This window comes from Magnusiomyces paraingens (genome assembly GCF_902498895.1).
Source record: "Magnusiomyces paraingens strain CBS 517.90 genome assembly, contig: contig2, whole genome shotgun sequence".
NCBI lineage: Eukaryota > Fungi > Ascomycota > Dipodascomycetes > Dipodascales > Dipodascaceae > Magnusiomyces > Magnusiomyces paraingens.
The window spans coordinates 1597103-1611134 of NW_022474068.1; the positions used below are offsets into that span (position 1 = coordinate 1597103).

The 14032-nt window shown below is 45.5% G+C and overlaps 6 protein-coding genes across 6 annotated transcripts; 2 read left to right on the forward strand and 4 right to left on the reverse strand.

The window, feature by feature from the left end:
- Window positions 1-324: 324 nt before the first annotated feature.
- On the forward strand, window positions 325-2853 carry SAPINGB_P002243 (uncharacterized protein; the record flags this gene model as incomplete). The annotated part of the gene is made up of 1 exon (XM_031996962.1): window positions 325-2853. One exon carries the CDS (start codon window positions 325-327, stop codon window positions 2851-2853), a length of 2529 nt encoding a protein of 842 aa, XP_031852853.1.
- Window positions 2854-2960: 107 nt separating this feature from the next.
- SAPINGB_P002244 (uncharacterized protein) lies at window positions 2961-4472 on the reverse strand (the record flags this gene model as incomplete). The annotated part of the gene is made up of 1 exon (XM_031996963.1): window positions 2961-4472. One exon carries the CDS (start codon window positions 4470-4472, stop codon window positions 2961-2963), a length of 1512 nt encoding a protein of 503 aa, XP_031852854.1.
- Window positions 4473-4678: 206 nt separating this feature from the next.
- SAPINGB_P002245 (uncharacterized protein) lies at window positions 4679-7695 on the reverse strand (the record flags this gene model as incomplete). Its single annotated transcript, XM_031996964.1, has 4 exons — window positions 4679-7334; window positions 7402-7489; window positions 7553-7598; window positions 7645-7695. The coding sequence occupies 4 exons, from the start codon at window positions 7693-7695 to the stop codon at window positions 4679-4681; spliced, it is 2841 nt and encodes a 946-aa protein (XP_031852855.1).
- A 343-nt stretch (window positions 7696-8038) lies between these two features.
- Window positions 8039-8911, forward strand: SAPINGB_P002246 (uncharacterized protein; the record flags this gene model as incomplete). The annotated part of the gene is made up of 1 exon (XM_031996965.1): window positions 8039-8911. The coding sequence occupies one exon, from the start codon at window positions 8039-8041 to the stop codon at window positions 8909-8911; it is 873 nt and encodes a 290-aa protein (XP_031852856.1).
- A 71-nt stretch (window positions 8912-8982) lies between these two features.
- SAPINGB_P002247 (uncharacterized protein) lies at window positions 8983-11730 on the reverse strand (the record flags this gene model as incomplete). The annotated part of the gene is made up of 1 exon (XM_031996966.1): window positions 8983-11730. One exon carries the CDS (start codon window positions 11728-11730, stop codon window positions 8983-8985), a length of 2748 nt encoding a protein of 915 aa, XP_031852857.1.
- A 514-nt stretch (window positions 11731-12244) lies between these two features.
- On the reverse strand, window positions 12245-13882 carry SAPINGB_P002248 (uncharacterized protein; the record flags this gene model as incomplete). The annotated part of the gene is made up of 1 exon (XM_031996967.1): window positions 12245-13882. The coding sequence occupies one exon, from the start codon at window positions 13880-13882 to the stop codon at window positions 12245-12247; it is 1638 nt and encodes a 545-aa protein (XP_031852858.1).
- Between the last annotated feature and the right edge of the window lie 150 nt (window positions 13883-14032).

Here is a 14032-nt window from a genome sequence, read left to right on the forward strand (position 1 = left end):
AGATTATATTATATTATATTATATTATATTATATTATATTATATTATATTATATTATATTATATTATATTATATTAATCAATCAAGTTTATTTTTATTATCGTTAAGGGGGATGATTTTAAATTGTTGATTTAAATTTTTAAGCCTCCTTAATTAAATTTAAAGAAATTTCTTTTATTTTCACTTTTACTTGGTCATTGGTTTCTTTTTTTTTTTTTTTTTTTGTTCTGACCACATCATCAATATTTATACATACATCATAAAATATTATATATATATATATATATATATATATATATATAAATATTGACATCTTCTCTAGAAAATGCGTCTCCGCAAACTTTTGGCATCTCCACTGGCCATTCTGGCAACCCTCCTGACCTTACCTTTGGTCTTTGCCTTTCTTCACAAGCCAACAAGACTCGCCGTATCAGACCAGGCAGCACGGCTCCAAAGGACTTCTTCCTCTTCTTCCTGTGATGGGATTCTGCGACGGGGAAGATACATTGACACTCGTGACCCAACACCACAATATTGGGCCCCACCAAGCTGTCACCTCAAAGAGTTCCCGGATCTCGCTGCGCTCCAGTCATGTTTACGTCCCGGTGACATCATGGCCTTTCTAGGTGATTCCACTGCGCGCATGGTCTATTGGGCATTTGTCAATGCTGCAAACAGGAAATTGTTCCAAGATGATAATGTCCACGGTAACCACCAAACAATAATCGACGGTATCACATTCAAACTTTACTGGGATCCGTACCTCAACCGTACTGATGCCATGGGCAGAATCAAACACCAAGCTCAGGTGGGGTATGCTCAATCAGAAACTACCACAGACTCGAGGAAACTCAATACAGATCCAAACTATACACCCAGAACCTACCTCTATGTGACTACTGGTCTCTGGCATGCAATGTTTGAACCCCGTCATGAAGTCATGCCAGGTTTTAAACGATCTCTTGATAATTTCATCAATGTTCTCCAGGAACGCGTTCCAAACTCCTTTGACGAGGTCTATTACATTCCGACCTTACTTCCCAACTTTGCAATGCTCGATCCGACCCGCGTTAATGTCATTACTCCAGAATACATTTCGCAAATGCTCAAGTATACAGATGAGGCATTCAATTACACCCGCGACCAGCATGGCTTTGGACCAGCAGTTGCCTCTCCAGAATGGAAGGTCTCGTACGTCCCTGTGCTCAATGAAATCGGAGGTGAGACACACTTGGGTATTTACGATCGCATTGGCCTCCATTATGTCAACCGTGCAATCTATCTTCAAAAAGATATCATTATGAACCATATGTGCAGAAATATTCTGCCCAAGGGCTCACATACCTGCTGTGTCCCATATCCTCCTTCGAAATCGGTCTTTCCAAGATTCTTCGTAGCTGCCACCTTCACATCAGTGCTCCTGACAATTGTTCTGGCTTGGACTTTTGCAAGTACCTCTCGAGCCCTTATTTTCACAGGCTCCGTGGTTGCTACTGTCTCGGCCGCTTGTGGTTATGCCTTTTTGGCTGATCGTACATCCCACATTGCAAATCTTCCTAGAGCTTTTTTGCCTCTCGAATATGGTCTGCTCTTTCAAATCGCCTTGTTTGTCGCAATTGTTTCCCGTAAACAAATTGATCAAAATCTTAACACTGCTCTTCTTACTGAATCCAAAGGTGCAACAACTCTTTTGCTTCTCCTCGGTGCACTCACAGCCTTTAATTCCCACCCAGACTCCTTTGCCGGTGAAATCGTCGAGCGTTTGCTCATTACATCTTGGGTGACTGCTCATATCTTTTCCGTCGTCCGATCGCTTCCCTCTCCCTCGAACAACTACTCCTACTCAGCTTATCTCCTTGTTCTGGCTCGTGCATTAGTACTCCCAACCCTTTTGACTGTTGCTCTTTCCAACCCTGCATCTCCCTCATGGATTCCTGCAGACCCTCTCGTCACAAAAACCTTGTTTTGGTCCATCCTCCCTGCATTCATTCTCTCACCACTACCTTCCGATGACACCGTGGCTTCACTCGTCATTCTTGCGCCTAAAACTGCACACTTGCTGCGTGCCGTAATAATTGCATTGGTCGCCTTTGTTGTGGTCGTACCCAGAATTCCGGGACTTGCAGATGACTATTTTGTTCTGCTAGCCCTGCTTTTCTATGCTTGGAAAACTCTCCCATCGTCAACCACTTCTTCTACTCCTCCTCAACTCCCCTCAACTCTCCTCAACTCCCAGCCTTCCCGCTTCTGGACCCAAACCGGGTGTGCCGCTGCCGCTATGGCCGCTGCAAGCTATGTTTTCCTCTCCTTTGCCTTCTATTTCAAAATGCCTATGCTCTCAATCACTCCCAAAACAACTTTCCAGTTCTCTCCTTACCCGCAGATGGCGGCCATTCGAGGGTCCACTTACTCCTCCGCTATCCACCATATTTTGGCCATCATCGTCATAGCCACCTATGTGGCCTTCCGCACTCCAACAAACATCTCCTCCTCCTCCCAGCATTACGTGTCGGCCGCTCTGATTGCCGTCGGATCTTGTTCTTATGAACTTCTCGTTCTCAGAAATAACATTTTTCTCTCTGCAGATGGCACCGCCCGTTTACATTTCCTTCCTACCGGCGCTTACGTCCCTTCAACAGTCCTCTGGATCCTCGACATTCTCAGCCGGAAACAAGTCCTTAATTACTCAGTCTTTGCCTTTAGAGAAACCTTAAGATCCGCCATAAACCTCATAATTGTGGGTCTTCTTTATGCCCTGACTGCTTGGGCTTGTGCAAAGCCATGGTCAAGTCAATCCAATAAAGAAGCCTCCAATGAGGACTACGAGCTTCCAGAAACTAAAGAAATTGCATGAAAAAAATGAAAAAAAATGAAAGTTTTTTCAATGTGAAGTTTGTTTATACATATTTTTTTTTTATTTTTTTTTTATTTTTGATCCATTTTTTTAGTTATCCATTTCTCCTAATTCGACCCATAAGACTCATCCTCCGGATTCAAAATAAAATCACAAAAGTACCTTAATGCACTGAAAATCTCCTCCCCAACCGGCACAATAAACTTCTTGGGCAACAAAAACCCATGGTTCCCGGTGTCTCGTAGCTTAATCTGCAGCGCCCAAATAGCATGCATCTTATACATGTAGTCTAGCGCACATCCACCCTCGCTATCGTCAGGATCATACTCCCGATCCTCGCACGACGGCAGTACGGAGTACATCTTCCCAGATGACCACCGAATAGCTCGCGCCATACCGTACGCAAGCTCAAGCAGGTTCTCGGCGTCCCGAGGTGTTTCCTTGCACGAGTATCCGTACGGGTGCAGAATCGTCTGCGAGTATGAGTGCCAGTCAAGGTACCCGAAGTACTGGTGACGTTCAGAAGTCGCATTAATATATTTCGTAAATGCGCGAGCCTCTTCGGCCTCCAAAGCAGCCTGCCCTGCGTAGCCCTCGCTGCATGGCGTACCCATCGATGGTTTCCAGTGATACGGGAATGACGAGTCAATGTCAATTCCCCGACACAAAGGCACACCAGTATCCTGGCGGTTCTTGCGCCACAACCGGTCATGTTCCCATGTGTATACGTATCCGTCTGGGTTGAGCACAGGCACAATCAAGAAATCAAGCTTATCAAGAATATTATCCTCTCCTCCTGCACCATTACCGCGAGACCCATGATGAACAAGCAAAGTATAAAGTGAGTACAGAACTGTAGAAACAGAAACCCACTCACGTGCATGGGTTCCTCCTGTAATAACAATCGTCTTCTTTTTCCCAGATACATTGCGCTGCGAAGAGTACAAGTGATACACTCGGATATCTCTACCTTCGTGTGTCTTGCCAATGACCTCTGTGCGCACCTGTTCCGGGAAAGTTTCCTCAAGAATGTCGAGCCATTGGTAAATCGATTCTAGCGACCGGAAGTCACTGAAAAACAGTTCAGACACTGTTTGAATGTCCATCGAACTTTTGGTCGAAAAGTCAACCACCTCGCGTGACTCTGGCTGGGTGCTGTGAACTGCGTGTTCAAGGTCAGCAATCATGACCCGTCGGGACTCCGCGCGCCGCAATGACTTAGGCAGCAATCGCAACAGGTTGGGAACTCGTGCCTGGTGCAACCTCACGTCGCCAGAGTGCTTGCCCACGCGCCACACATCCAAAACAAGCGTCTTGGTGGCGTCGACAAAGGCCTTACGCTCACGCGCCGTAGTCCAGTTAAACCGCAGCACCGTCTCGTCTTCATATTGCGACCAGTCCGGAACGTACCCCTCTTTTTCTTTAACTTCCTCTTCTACCTCCTCTTCTAATGGCTGCTGCCCTACCCTCCAGAAAAGCCCGCTCAGCTTGTCCTTCACTGCGGAAAACACCGTTTGTTCCAGACCGGTGGCTGCCGCACCAGTCCCGGACGCCGCTGCCGCGGACCCCGCAACCATCGCCAGCAATACGGTCTTGCAGGCGACGCTAATTGTTTTCATTGTAGTTGGTTTTTTTGAACTTTTTGTAATCCCCTTTTAATTGGTGGTGGTGTGAGTTTTAATTGGGGAAGATAAGATTCTTTTAAAGGGCGCAAAAACTTTCTTTTATAAAGGCGTATATAATTATGTAATGCTTATGTCATTGCCTGCCAAGATTGCTGGCTTGCTTCATCCTTTCCTCCTCCACTTCTTCCTCCTTGGCTGCTTCACTCAAAGTACCGGGGCTCGTCAAACACATGGTACCGGTGTCCCCGCACGCCATCCCCACGGAACAGCGCTGGGAACCGCCGACCCTCAGGCACCTGCGACTCCGGAATCTGTTTGTTGCTTGTGTTCTCCGGCTCCCCAACAACAAACTTGCCCACCTGGATTTCTGTGTCCGTGATGGTCGACCGGCTCACACGTGCATATCCGGTGCGCTTGATGTTCTTGTACAAAATGTATTGGCACCAGCGATCCCAGTCTGAAGGATCCACATCGTGCATACCAGAATGCTCGCTTACATACGTGTTGTAGTTGCCCTCCAGAGGCTTGGTCACGAGATAAGAAAGCAGCACAAGAGGATTTGAGCTGCCATGCATAATGTCCGCAACACCAAGACTCTGTAAACGTCGGTCCTCAGGGTCTTCTTCTTGACCACTGTGGAAAACAACAACATCAACAGGCTGTCCGTAAACATCCAATGTCGCGTGGATTGCAGGTGCAAGCTCTCCCACAGGAGACGGCAGCAAGTGATGCGTTGAATTGAGAATGGGGAACTTGGACAAAAGCGCACAACCCCAGGTGTGCTTATTGGGACCGGGTCCAAAATCGCTGTAGTACCCAAGCTCCTCAGCAATCTGCTGCGTCAAATCGCGATGTCCCATAATGGCGCGCTGAGTGTCCGACTCCAAAAACCCAATAACGTCAATCTCAAGCTCATTGATAACATCCCGCATACGGCCCTCACTAGCCCACATGTCATTGTCAAGACCAAAATGAACCGTCCAGATTGCAGCAGTCATAAGCTTTTCCTCAGGGTGATACGGCTTAGGGGCATCCCGGTGGAAACGCTTAAATGTAATGGCAGCGCTAATCGCAAGCAAAACAGTCAATGTCTTGAAAGCCTGTGAAGCAATGCTCGTGAGAGCAGCAGTCACAGACGATCCAGATTGTGAGATGGCCGTATTGGCAGACACCTTGATTCGTCTATAAGAAAAGATACCCAGTCCAATGGCCACCTGCTGCAGAATCAGAACAATGTCGCTGCGCTCCCGCAACAAGGGTCCACCGGGGACAAAGGCGTATGCAACAATCCACACATGCGCCAAGTACAAAAGCACAAGCACAAATGCACCAAACCCAAACGACGCAGCAGGATGGTGTCTGCCAGCAGATTCCAAAATGACAGGCACAATGCTCATCAAGTATCCGGCCAAAATCATGCCGCCAATGTATCCGATCCATCCAGGGCATGTGTACATGACAAAAGCGCCGGCCGAACCCAAAAAGTAAGCTGGCCATGACCCTGTAGAGGCGCGTCTCGTAATGCCAATGTAAATTCCAAACGCCATAACGGCAAAAGTGATGAGTCCGTGTGGCACGGCCAAAGGTCCGCGCACAGGGAACCCTTCCCATCCCCAAAGCATAATGGTCGTGGAATCAGAAAGAAGAGTGTGAAGTGCAAAAATCAAGCCACCAAAACCAGCGCCAGCCGCAAGAGCGGATTCCTTGGAAGTAGCCGTAGATGCAGGAGAGGGTCGGATCTGGGGGCGTGTAACCAAAACTGCTCCAATCACGCCAATAACAATACCAGTAACATTCCAACCGCCGTTTTCCTTGTGCATGATGGGCCAGATGGGATTGTTTGTGTAAAAGGCATACTTTGCAATGGAACTAGCCAAGAGACCAATGGAAAAGGCGGTTGCACGGTGAAGACCAAGCAGAGGCTTGGATGAAATGTTCCAAAATTGAACTGCAAGAGCAATGAAGGCAAAGCCGCTACCAATACCAACAAGTTCAAGCCGAAGCTCTGGTTTGTGGGCCCAGAAAGAAGCAACACCAATTATAGTTCCGAGGTATGCCAATTGAGGGACTGTGGAAAAGAGAGTCAAAAACGGGCCGATACAAAGTAAAACAGGGGCCACAATGGAAAGAAGGAAAGCCTCGTAGCCGCTAATTCCCATGTACCAAAGAGGGAAGTACCAAATGAGAAGAGGAAGGGAAGTCAAAACGGACCAGAAAATAAAAGAATTGATGACTCCAACCAAGAAGCTGAAAAAGCTAATGCCCTGGAACTTCTTGAGAGCAGGGTTGGCCTTAGTAGGGGCAGCGTACTGGGTAGCATCAGTAACACCCTTGACGTCAACAATTCTAAGTTCGAGAGCCTGGAAATCGTAAAAAGTGGCAGCATCAAAAGCCACATCAAAGATACACAAAGACCATTCAAAAAAGGCGTAAATTGTGTATGCGCCTGCAATCTTGTGGACCTTGTGCTGGATGAAAAAGTAAATCAGGGGGACCAAGGTTCCAAAGAAGCAAGAAGCAAAAACCTTGCGGTAAAAAAGCGACTTTGAATCAGAGTGGGTCAAACTGATGCCAATGATAGTCCAGGGAAGAGTCAAAACAAGATAGGTGATCATGAAAATATCATGCCAGTCGTGGTCGTCGGTTGAGGTCACATAGGTCCATCCACCGCAAGAAATTGTGCGAAGGAGACCAGTCACCAGAAGGACTTTTGGTCGAATCGAGTTAGGCTTAGCAGCGAGAAGATAAAATAAGCCAACAAGAAGGAATCGAGGACCGGATGTGATAGCAATGAAGATCATAAAAACAGAACGCTCGGGATATCTGTCACCAATGGTTGCAGAAACTGAAGGGAACCTAAGGGCTATGGTTAGAAATAGGAAATTGCGCAAAATGAAAAAAAAAAAAAAAAAAAAAAACATACCATTCATCAGGAAATCCATAATGTTCATTCTGAACGATTTTTTTATAATGAAGGGCTATGCCGGTGATCAAGGCACCAATGAAAGCCACTAATGATCTTGTTAGTTGTTAGGGATTCCAAGGCTGTTTTTTTTTTTTTTTTGGAAACTTACACGACGCAAAAAGAGTGTGTGCATTTGAAATCCACGAGCCATTGATCTGAAAATGTTAGTAAATACCAACTGATAGAATATATAAGACTCACCTTCACAAGGACCTGGCCGGGCTTGGAGTACTTGGGACTTGGATTTCCCATTGGTATTTGTTGAGTATAATTGTAAGGAGAACCTCCAAGATTGGTGTTGACAGGAAAATAAAAGTAAAGAAGATGGAAGGGCCGTGAAAAATCAAAATAAACAACAAAGTGGCTATAAATCACGTGCTTGTCACGTTGGTATCATATGACTTTAATGTGACTTTAAACCTCGGCTTTAATCTCCAAGAGGGTATCTGCTGAGGCTCACAGATGCCCGTCCTCCCCCGCAATAACTTAGTTAAAGTCTGTCTATATAAAACTCCTCTCCCCACCGCCAACAACAAAAAATCCTTTTTTTTTTCTTCTTCTTCTTCTTCTTTCATTCATTTAAATCTTAATAATAATGACTTCTCTTGATAAATCCTTTCTTGATACCTCTGTCTGGAAAAAAGACATTTTCAAAGGCAAAGTCGCATTCATTACTGGTGGTGCAGGCACCATTGGCCGTGTCCAGTCCCAGGCCCTTGTTCTTCTAGGCGCCGATATCGCCATCATAGGTCGCAGAGTCGAAGTCACCGAAAAGGCAGCTCAAGAAATTGCACAGCTTCGTCCTGGTGCAAAAGTCCTGGGTATTGGTGGTGTTGATGTACGTGATGTGAGTTTGCTTAAAAAGGCTGTCGAACGTACTTTGCGTGAACTCGGCCGTATCGATTTTGTCATTGCCGGTGCTGCTGGGAATTTCCTGGCACCATTTGCTGGTCTTTCAACAAACGCATTTAAAACTGTAGTCGACATTGATTTGGTTGGCTCCTATAATACCGCTAAAGCCACTTTTGAAGCCGTCCGAAAGACCAAGGGCGTGTATCTCTTTATTTCAGCAGGACTTCACTATGCTGGAACTCCAATGCAATCACATGCCTGTGCGGCCAAAGCTGGCGTCGACGCTCTTTCAAATAACATGGCAATCGAGCTGGGACCTCTTGGGATCCGGTCTAATACCATTTGCCCAGGCGCTATTGAAGGTACTGAAGGCATGGATCGTTTGGTCCCCAAAGAAGAGCTTAAAGAAATGGTGTCCAAGATTCCTTTAGGAGCCATGGGCAAACCCCAGGATATTGCAGAAGGCACAGTATTTTTGCTTTCTGATGCCGCAAAGTATATTTCTGGAACAACCCTTGTTGTTGATGCTTCGCAATGGCGCATGGGAAACTTTGCTGCTATCAACTCTTACCCGCAAGTCTTGTCAAACTTGAATGGTGGAAAAAACAAAATTTAGGATTGTTTAGTTAAATAAAAAGAAATTCATATTTTTGTTCAATTTTTTTTTAAAAAAAAAGGTATTATTATTCACAAACTACACTCTATACTAGGCTCGTCCTCTTGGATTGTTTTCCGAGGCTCAGGTGGTGTGTCGCATTCTTTTCTCTTGAGTGGAGACTTTTGTACCTTGGATCGGGACCCAAATTGCTCACTATTATGAATTACCCGTGGAGTTTGTTCTTCTTGTTCTTCAGTCTCCTCTTCATTTTCTTCATCTTCATCATCCTCTTCATCTTCATCTTCATCTTCGTCATCATCTCCGTAAGGAACAAGACTGGGCTTAAACTCGCCTGTTGCTGCTATAGCAAAGTATTCCGGATGCTGGGTACCTAAGTTTTGCCCCGGTTGGAACCGTGGCGGCTGTTCCCCAGTTCCTGACGCAACTGCAGTCGCAGCTGCAGAAGCAATCGCCTCTGCCGTTGTAAATATATTGTTTTCACTACAGTAGTCACTCGACGAAACAGATACCGGTGGGGTTGGGCTTGTGGGACTTGTGGGACTTGGTGAAGCTATCACTATAGTTGGTGCCGTGGTCGTTATTGCTGCTGCTGCTGCAGATGCCGCCGCCGCCGCTGCTGATGCCGCATTTTCCATCGCTTTTACTGCAGCTGCTTCTTCCATTGCTGCTGCTGCTACTATTGCTGCAGCTACTGTTGCTTCTCTTGCTGCAATCTCCGTAGCAGCTGCTGCCGCTTCTGCGACTTCTTCGGGTACCGATCCATTTGCAGCTGCTATTGCTGCCTCTTCCAACACATCGACCGTCTCTACTAATTGCTGTGCCGTTCCAGCAAACGCCAGTTTCTCACGTAGATCGTTTCTTCGCGTTTTTACCAGGTATGCACCTACACTGTTAGGGTCAAAAGAAATCTGCGGAGCATTCAGATATATATCCAAATTTTTAATTGTGTTTAATAGCTCCAAGCAAACACTATTAACCAGGTTGTTTCTATTACCCATTTTTAATAACACATCAATGATTGCGTCGATGCACCCACTCCGAATCAACTCGGGGCCATATGCCTGGTATTTAACAGCCAAAGTTTGTCGCAGCGTCCGCAGAGCGGCGATCTGTACCGTGTGTGAACCATGTCCTCGGATTAGCGCAGCAATCCCAGGCCACGCACCTTCTTCAACACTGCAGACCCAACATTTATCGCCGTGCATCCGGATGCAAAACGAAACCAAGTCGCACACATGTTCATAGAGTGTCCGCTGCGCCGGCGGGGCCAGCCCATTGGTAGCAGTGGTGGTTGTTTTAGTTGTAGCATTTTGGTCTATTGCTCTAGCCTTTAATACTGAAAAAATCTTTTTGCCGCATCGTTCATAAAATTTGGTTATCAAGAGGTTAGTTGTATTTTCCGGTATTCTGCGAGTTAAAAAGTTGTCATCGTAACTACCCAATATAGCAGGGTTGCATAAAGGATTGTCGAGCATACATTTGAGACACTCGAGAGTTTGGAATTTGAGGCCTATATCGGAGTCGTTGATGAATTGGTCCACCAGGGTATCCATTAACGTGAATTGGTTATCTGGATTGGTATTATTTTCCGTCTGTGACTTGGCGTAGGACCGTAGCAGTATTGGGTCGAGTTCAATCATAGCAGTTAGCAGTTCAGTCCCAAGCATTCGTATGGACCGATCCGAATCTGCTACGGCAAACTCAATTTGTGGAAACATACCCTTTTCGACTAGAATACTAAAGGTAAGTTTTTTTTGGTGGGGCTGGAATCCCTTGGTGACAAAAAACATGCTGTGGATAAAACGAACACCCTCACGGCGCTGTTCAACCTTGGATTTGGATGAAGGGCCTTGGTAGATTTCAAAGAGTCGTTGAAAGTAGTCACTATTTTGTAGGGCAATTACAACGGACATTTGGTTAAAGTAAATCATAGAGGTGATCATTGAGATTGTGGATTCCTCAAATAGGCGCGCCAGCACGTCTTTAAGGAAATGCAAGCGATAAGTTTGCTTGATTTTGATACGCACATCTGGATCATTGATGGGGATAACTTCACGGAAAATCTCCTTTGGGTCAAAGTACTGGCGATGGTTTGCCTTATATATAGGGAACGCAGGGTCGTACTCAAGAGCGCCAATGGTACCGATCACAACCCCATCTTCAATAAGACGCTCAACAATTTTGCAGTCGTTGAGGCCAAACAAGAGCTTGATGATATAGCAAAGCTTGTGAAGCTCATCGAGGTTACGTGCTGCTTCAGCCTGGTCAAAAACAAGTGCAAGTTTTTTGAGATAGTCAGTACCTGTGAGAAACGCGCAGAGGGGCTCACGTGAGAATTGAAAGGACACGAGGTGCACAATCGCGGTGTGAACATCAGCAAGATTACCCACACATGGGTCCGGGGGGAAAAAAACAGGGCCAGCGATGAGCTCCGAGATCTCACCGTCGTCGGTGTTTGTGATAATGGTGATTGAAATGTGTTGCGCCAAAGTCTTTTGAACAAAAACAAGGAAATCAAGAATCTTCATACATCCATCGGCTTCCTGAAAACTGAGAGCCAGCTCCGTGTTGGAGCCGTTGCTCCAGACAATAAGTGAATCCTGTTGTTTTTGGAACTGGATCTCGCCGCGTATATGCTCTTTGAGCAAGATTTCGTGGCGGTTTTCTTCACTGCGCACAATGATGTAAGGTTCGTTGGAGTCCGGCGTGATTTCACCCGAACAATACCCAGTGCCTTTGTCTGTCCACTCGTCCTTAATCTGCTCATACACCTTCACCCGTTTCGGTGGCGTCGGTACATGAACGTTGGCGCTCATGGTTGTATGTGATTGCGGTAGGGGTTTTGGTGGTTTAAGTTGTATATAGATAGGTAGTGCAAGTTTTTTTATTTTATTTTATTTTTGGTGGTGGAGCGTTGGTTTTCTCAAGAGGAGGAGGAGCACAAAAAAAAAGGCAGACTTGGTGGTGATGTCAAACTTTTTTTGTTTGTAAAAAAAAAAATAATAAATTATTTAAAAAATAAAAATAAAAATAAAATATTTCTACGTTTACAAATCACAACTTCATTGACTTTAAAGTAAGTATGGAAAGAAAGAAAAAAAAAAAGTACTTTTTAGTTAGTCGATAAGTTCAATGATGACCCTAAGCCAAAGTTGACTGGTCAAAGGAATTCTGCGTAACAGGTGGGTTAGCAAAAACTCAACCCCCGTGTTTTGCAATCATTTGAATTCCAGCATGATTGCCAGAAAGAGATTATCTGAGAATGAACCCGACTAATATATATAGGGGAGAAACGTCTTTTAATATTGTCTAATTCATCACACTAACTATCTATAGTTTGGCCTTTAATGGCTTATCTTCTACCATAAGACTTTCGTGGGTCTCACGGAGCTGCCAGAGTGTTTCTACTTTGGGATTGACTTCAATAACTTGGTTCTCTGTGAGCATTGCAAGCCCACGGGCCACTACAAGAGCAGGCAGGGTGAAGGCCATTTGTGGAATGACTTGGCCTGTTTCGTTGACACGGCCATTGCTTGTCATGAGCGAAATGACACGTCCTGTTTCCGCGTCAAACACGGCACCACCTGAAGACCCGTTCCAGCAGCATGCCGAAGATACAAGCATGACAGGAGTAGAAGTTGAATCTGTGGTAAACAGAGGCATGGATACAATGTTAGAAATGATTCCCAAAGATCTCAGCGGTTGGAGAGGCAGACCTGTGGCCATGCGTGGGTATATGAGGCCATAACCTAAAGAGTAGACTTTACGGCCAGGTGTGTATGCCTTTGGGTCGGTGCACAGCTGTGCAGGCTTGACAACTCGGGTTTTAGGGTTCATTTTATTTCCCCATTTGACTTTGAAAAAGATAATGTCAATTCCTGGGAGTGGGTTCCCTAGTTCTTCAAGCTCGACAGATTCCGTAGTTGAAATCCATGCTGTGATTTTGCGGTACCCGTTTTCAATCATGTGGCTATTTGTGACGAGTATATCGTCAGCGAGTAGAATCCCGGACCCCCAGGATTGACGCAAATGGTCGCGGTAGACTTCCAGTAGTAGCACACCGTGAAATGCTAGCCATGTAAAGGTATCTAGGGGGGATGGTTCTTGACGGGACTCTTGGATTGTATCTGGGGGGTACTGTACAATGGTAGATAGGGCCTTGTAGACTTGGTCCCATGGTACAATGACTGACAAATCACCTTGGCCAGATTTTTTGTGAAGTGCACCTGCTACAAATCCAATACAAGTGTTGCTAGCATCCTGGAAAACAGGTCCTCCGTCCATGCCGTCGAGGTATCTGGCATCGCTAAAGATGGCAGTTACAGCAGAGTGTTTGGTAGCGGTTGGAGTAGCCAGATATGAGAGTGTTCCAATAGATAAATAGTTTGAAAAAAGCACTGGGTTGACGAGTACAAATGGGCTACTTTCGATACGGATTTTGCGATTTGCGGCTAGAAGGGAAGGATCTGAGCAAAAGTCTATTTGCCCCCATTCAATAGTGATACGATCTAAAAGAGCTTTGGAAGGTTGAAGAACGGTGACAGCGAGAGGTTCTGAGTGTGACATGGAGATCCCCAGAGTTTTCGGAATGAGTTCGTATTCTGTGGTAAGAAATGGACGTAAAGTAGAGTTAAAGTCTGTAAGGGGTTCAACACCTTGCAAAGTTACCGGGTACCAGTTAATAGTTGAGTCAGTGAAGGTATCTGGAGAGACAGCAGCTAGTAGGCGGTATTTGGGGACGGAGATGTCATCTTTTGCTGAGGATACTAAACCTGAGAGTCTTGGAGATACGGACACAATATATGCTTCTGGGAGGGCTTGATTGATGAGAAAGAGGGCTGAGGCGGAGAAAGTGGTAGATGGAGTACCGTTGAAGTCTTCTGGGTCATCATCTACAGAGACACTTCCATCGAAGATTTCGATTCTTATGGCTGTTGGTTTATATTTCCAGGATGAGCTGATAGTCATTGAAATTGGATAGTTGATAATTGTTATTAACTTAAATTAAATTAACTTAAAAAGTTGGTTTAATTTGGGAGGGGGTGGGGATTTTAATGAGCATTTTTAGTGTGTGTGTGTGTATTTGTGTCTTCTTTAGAGAAATGTGGAGATGATAAT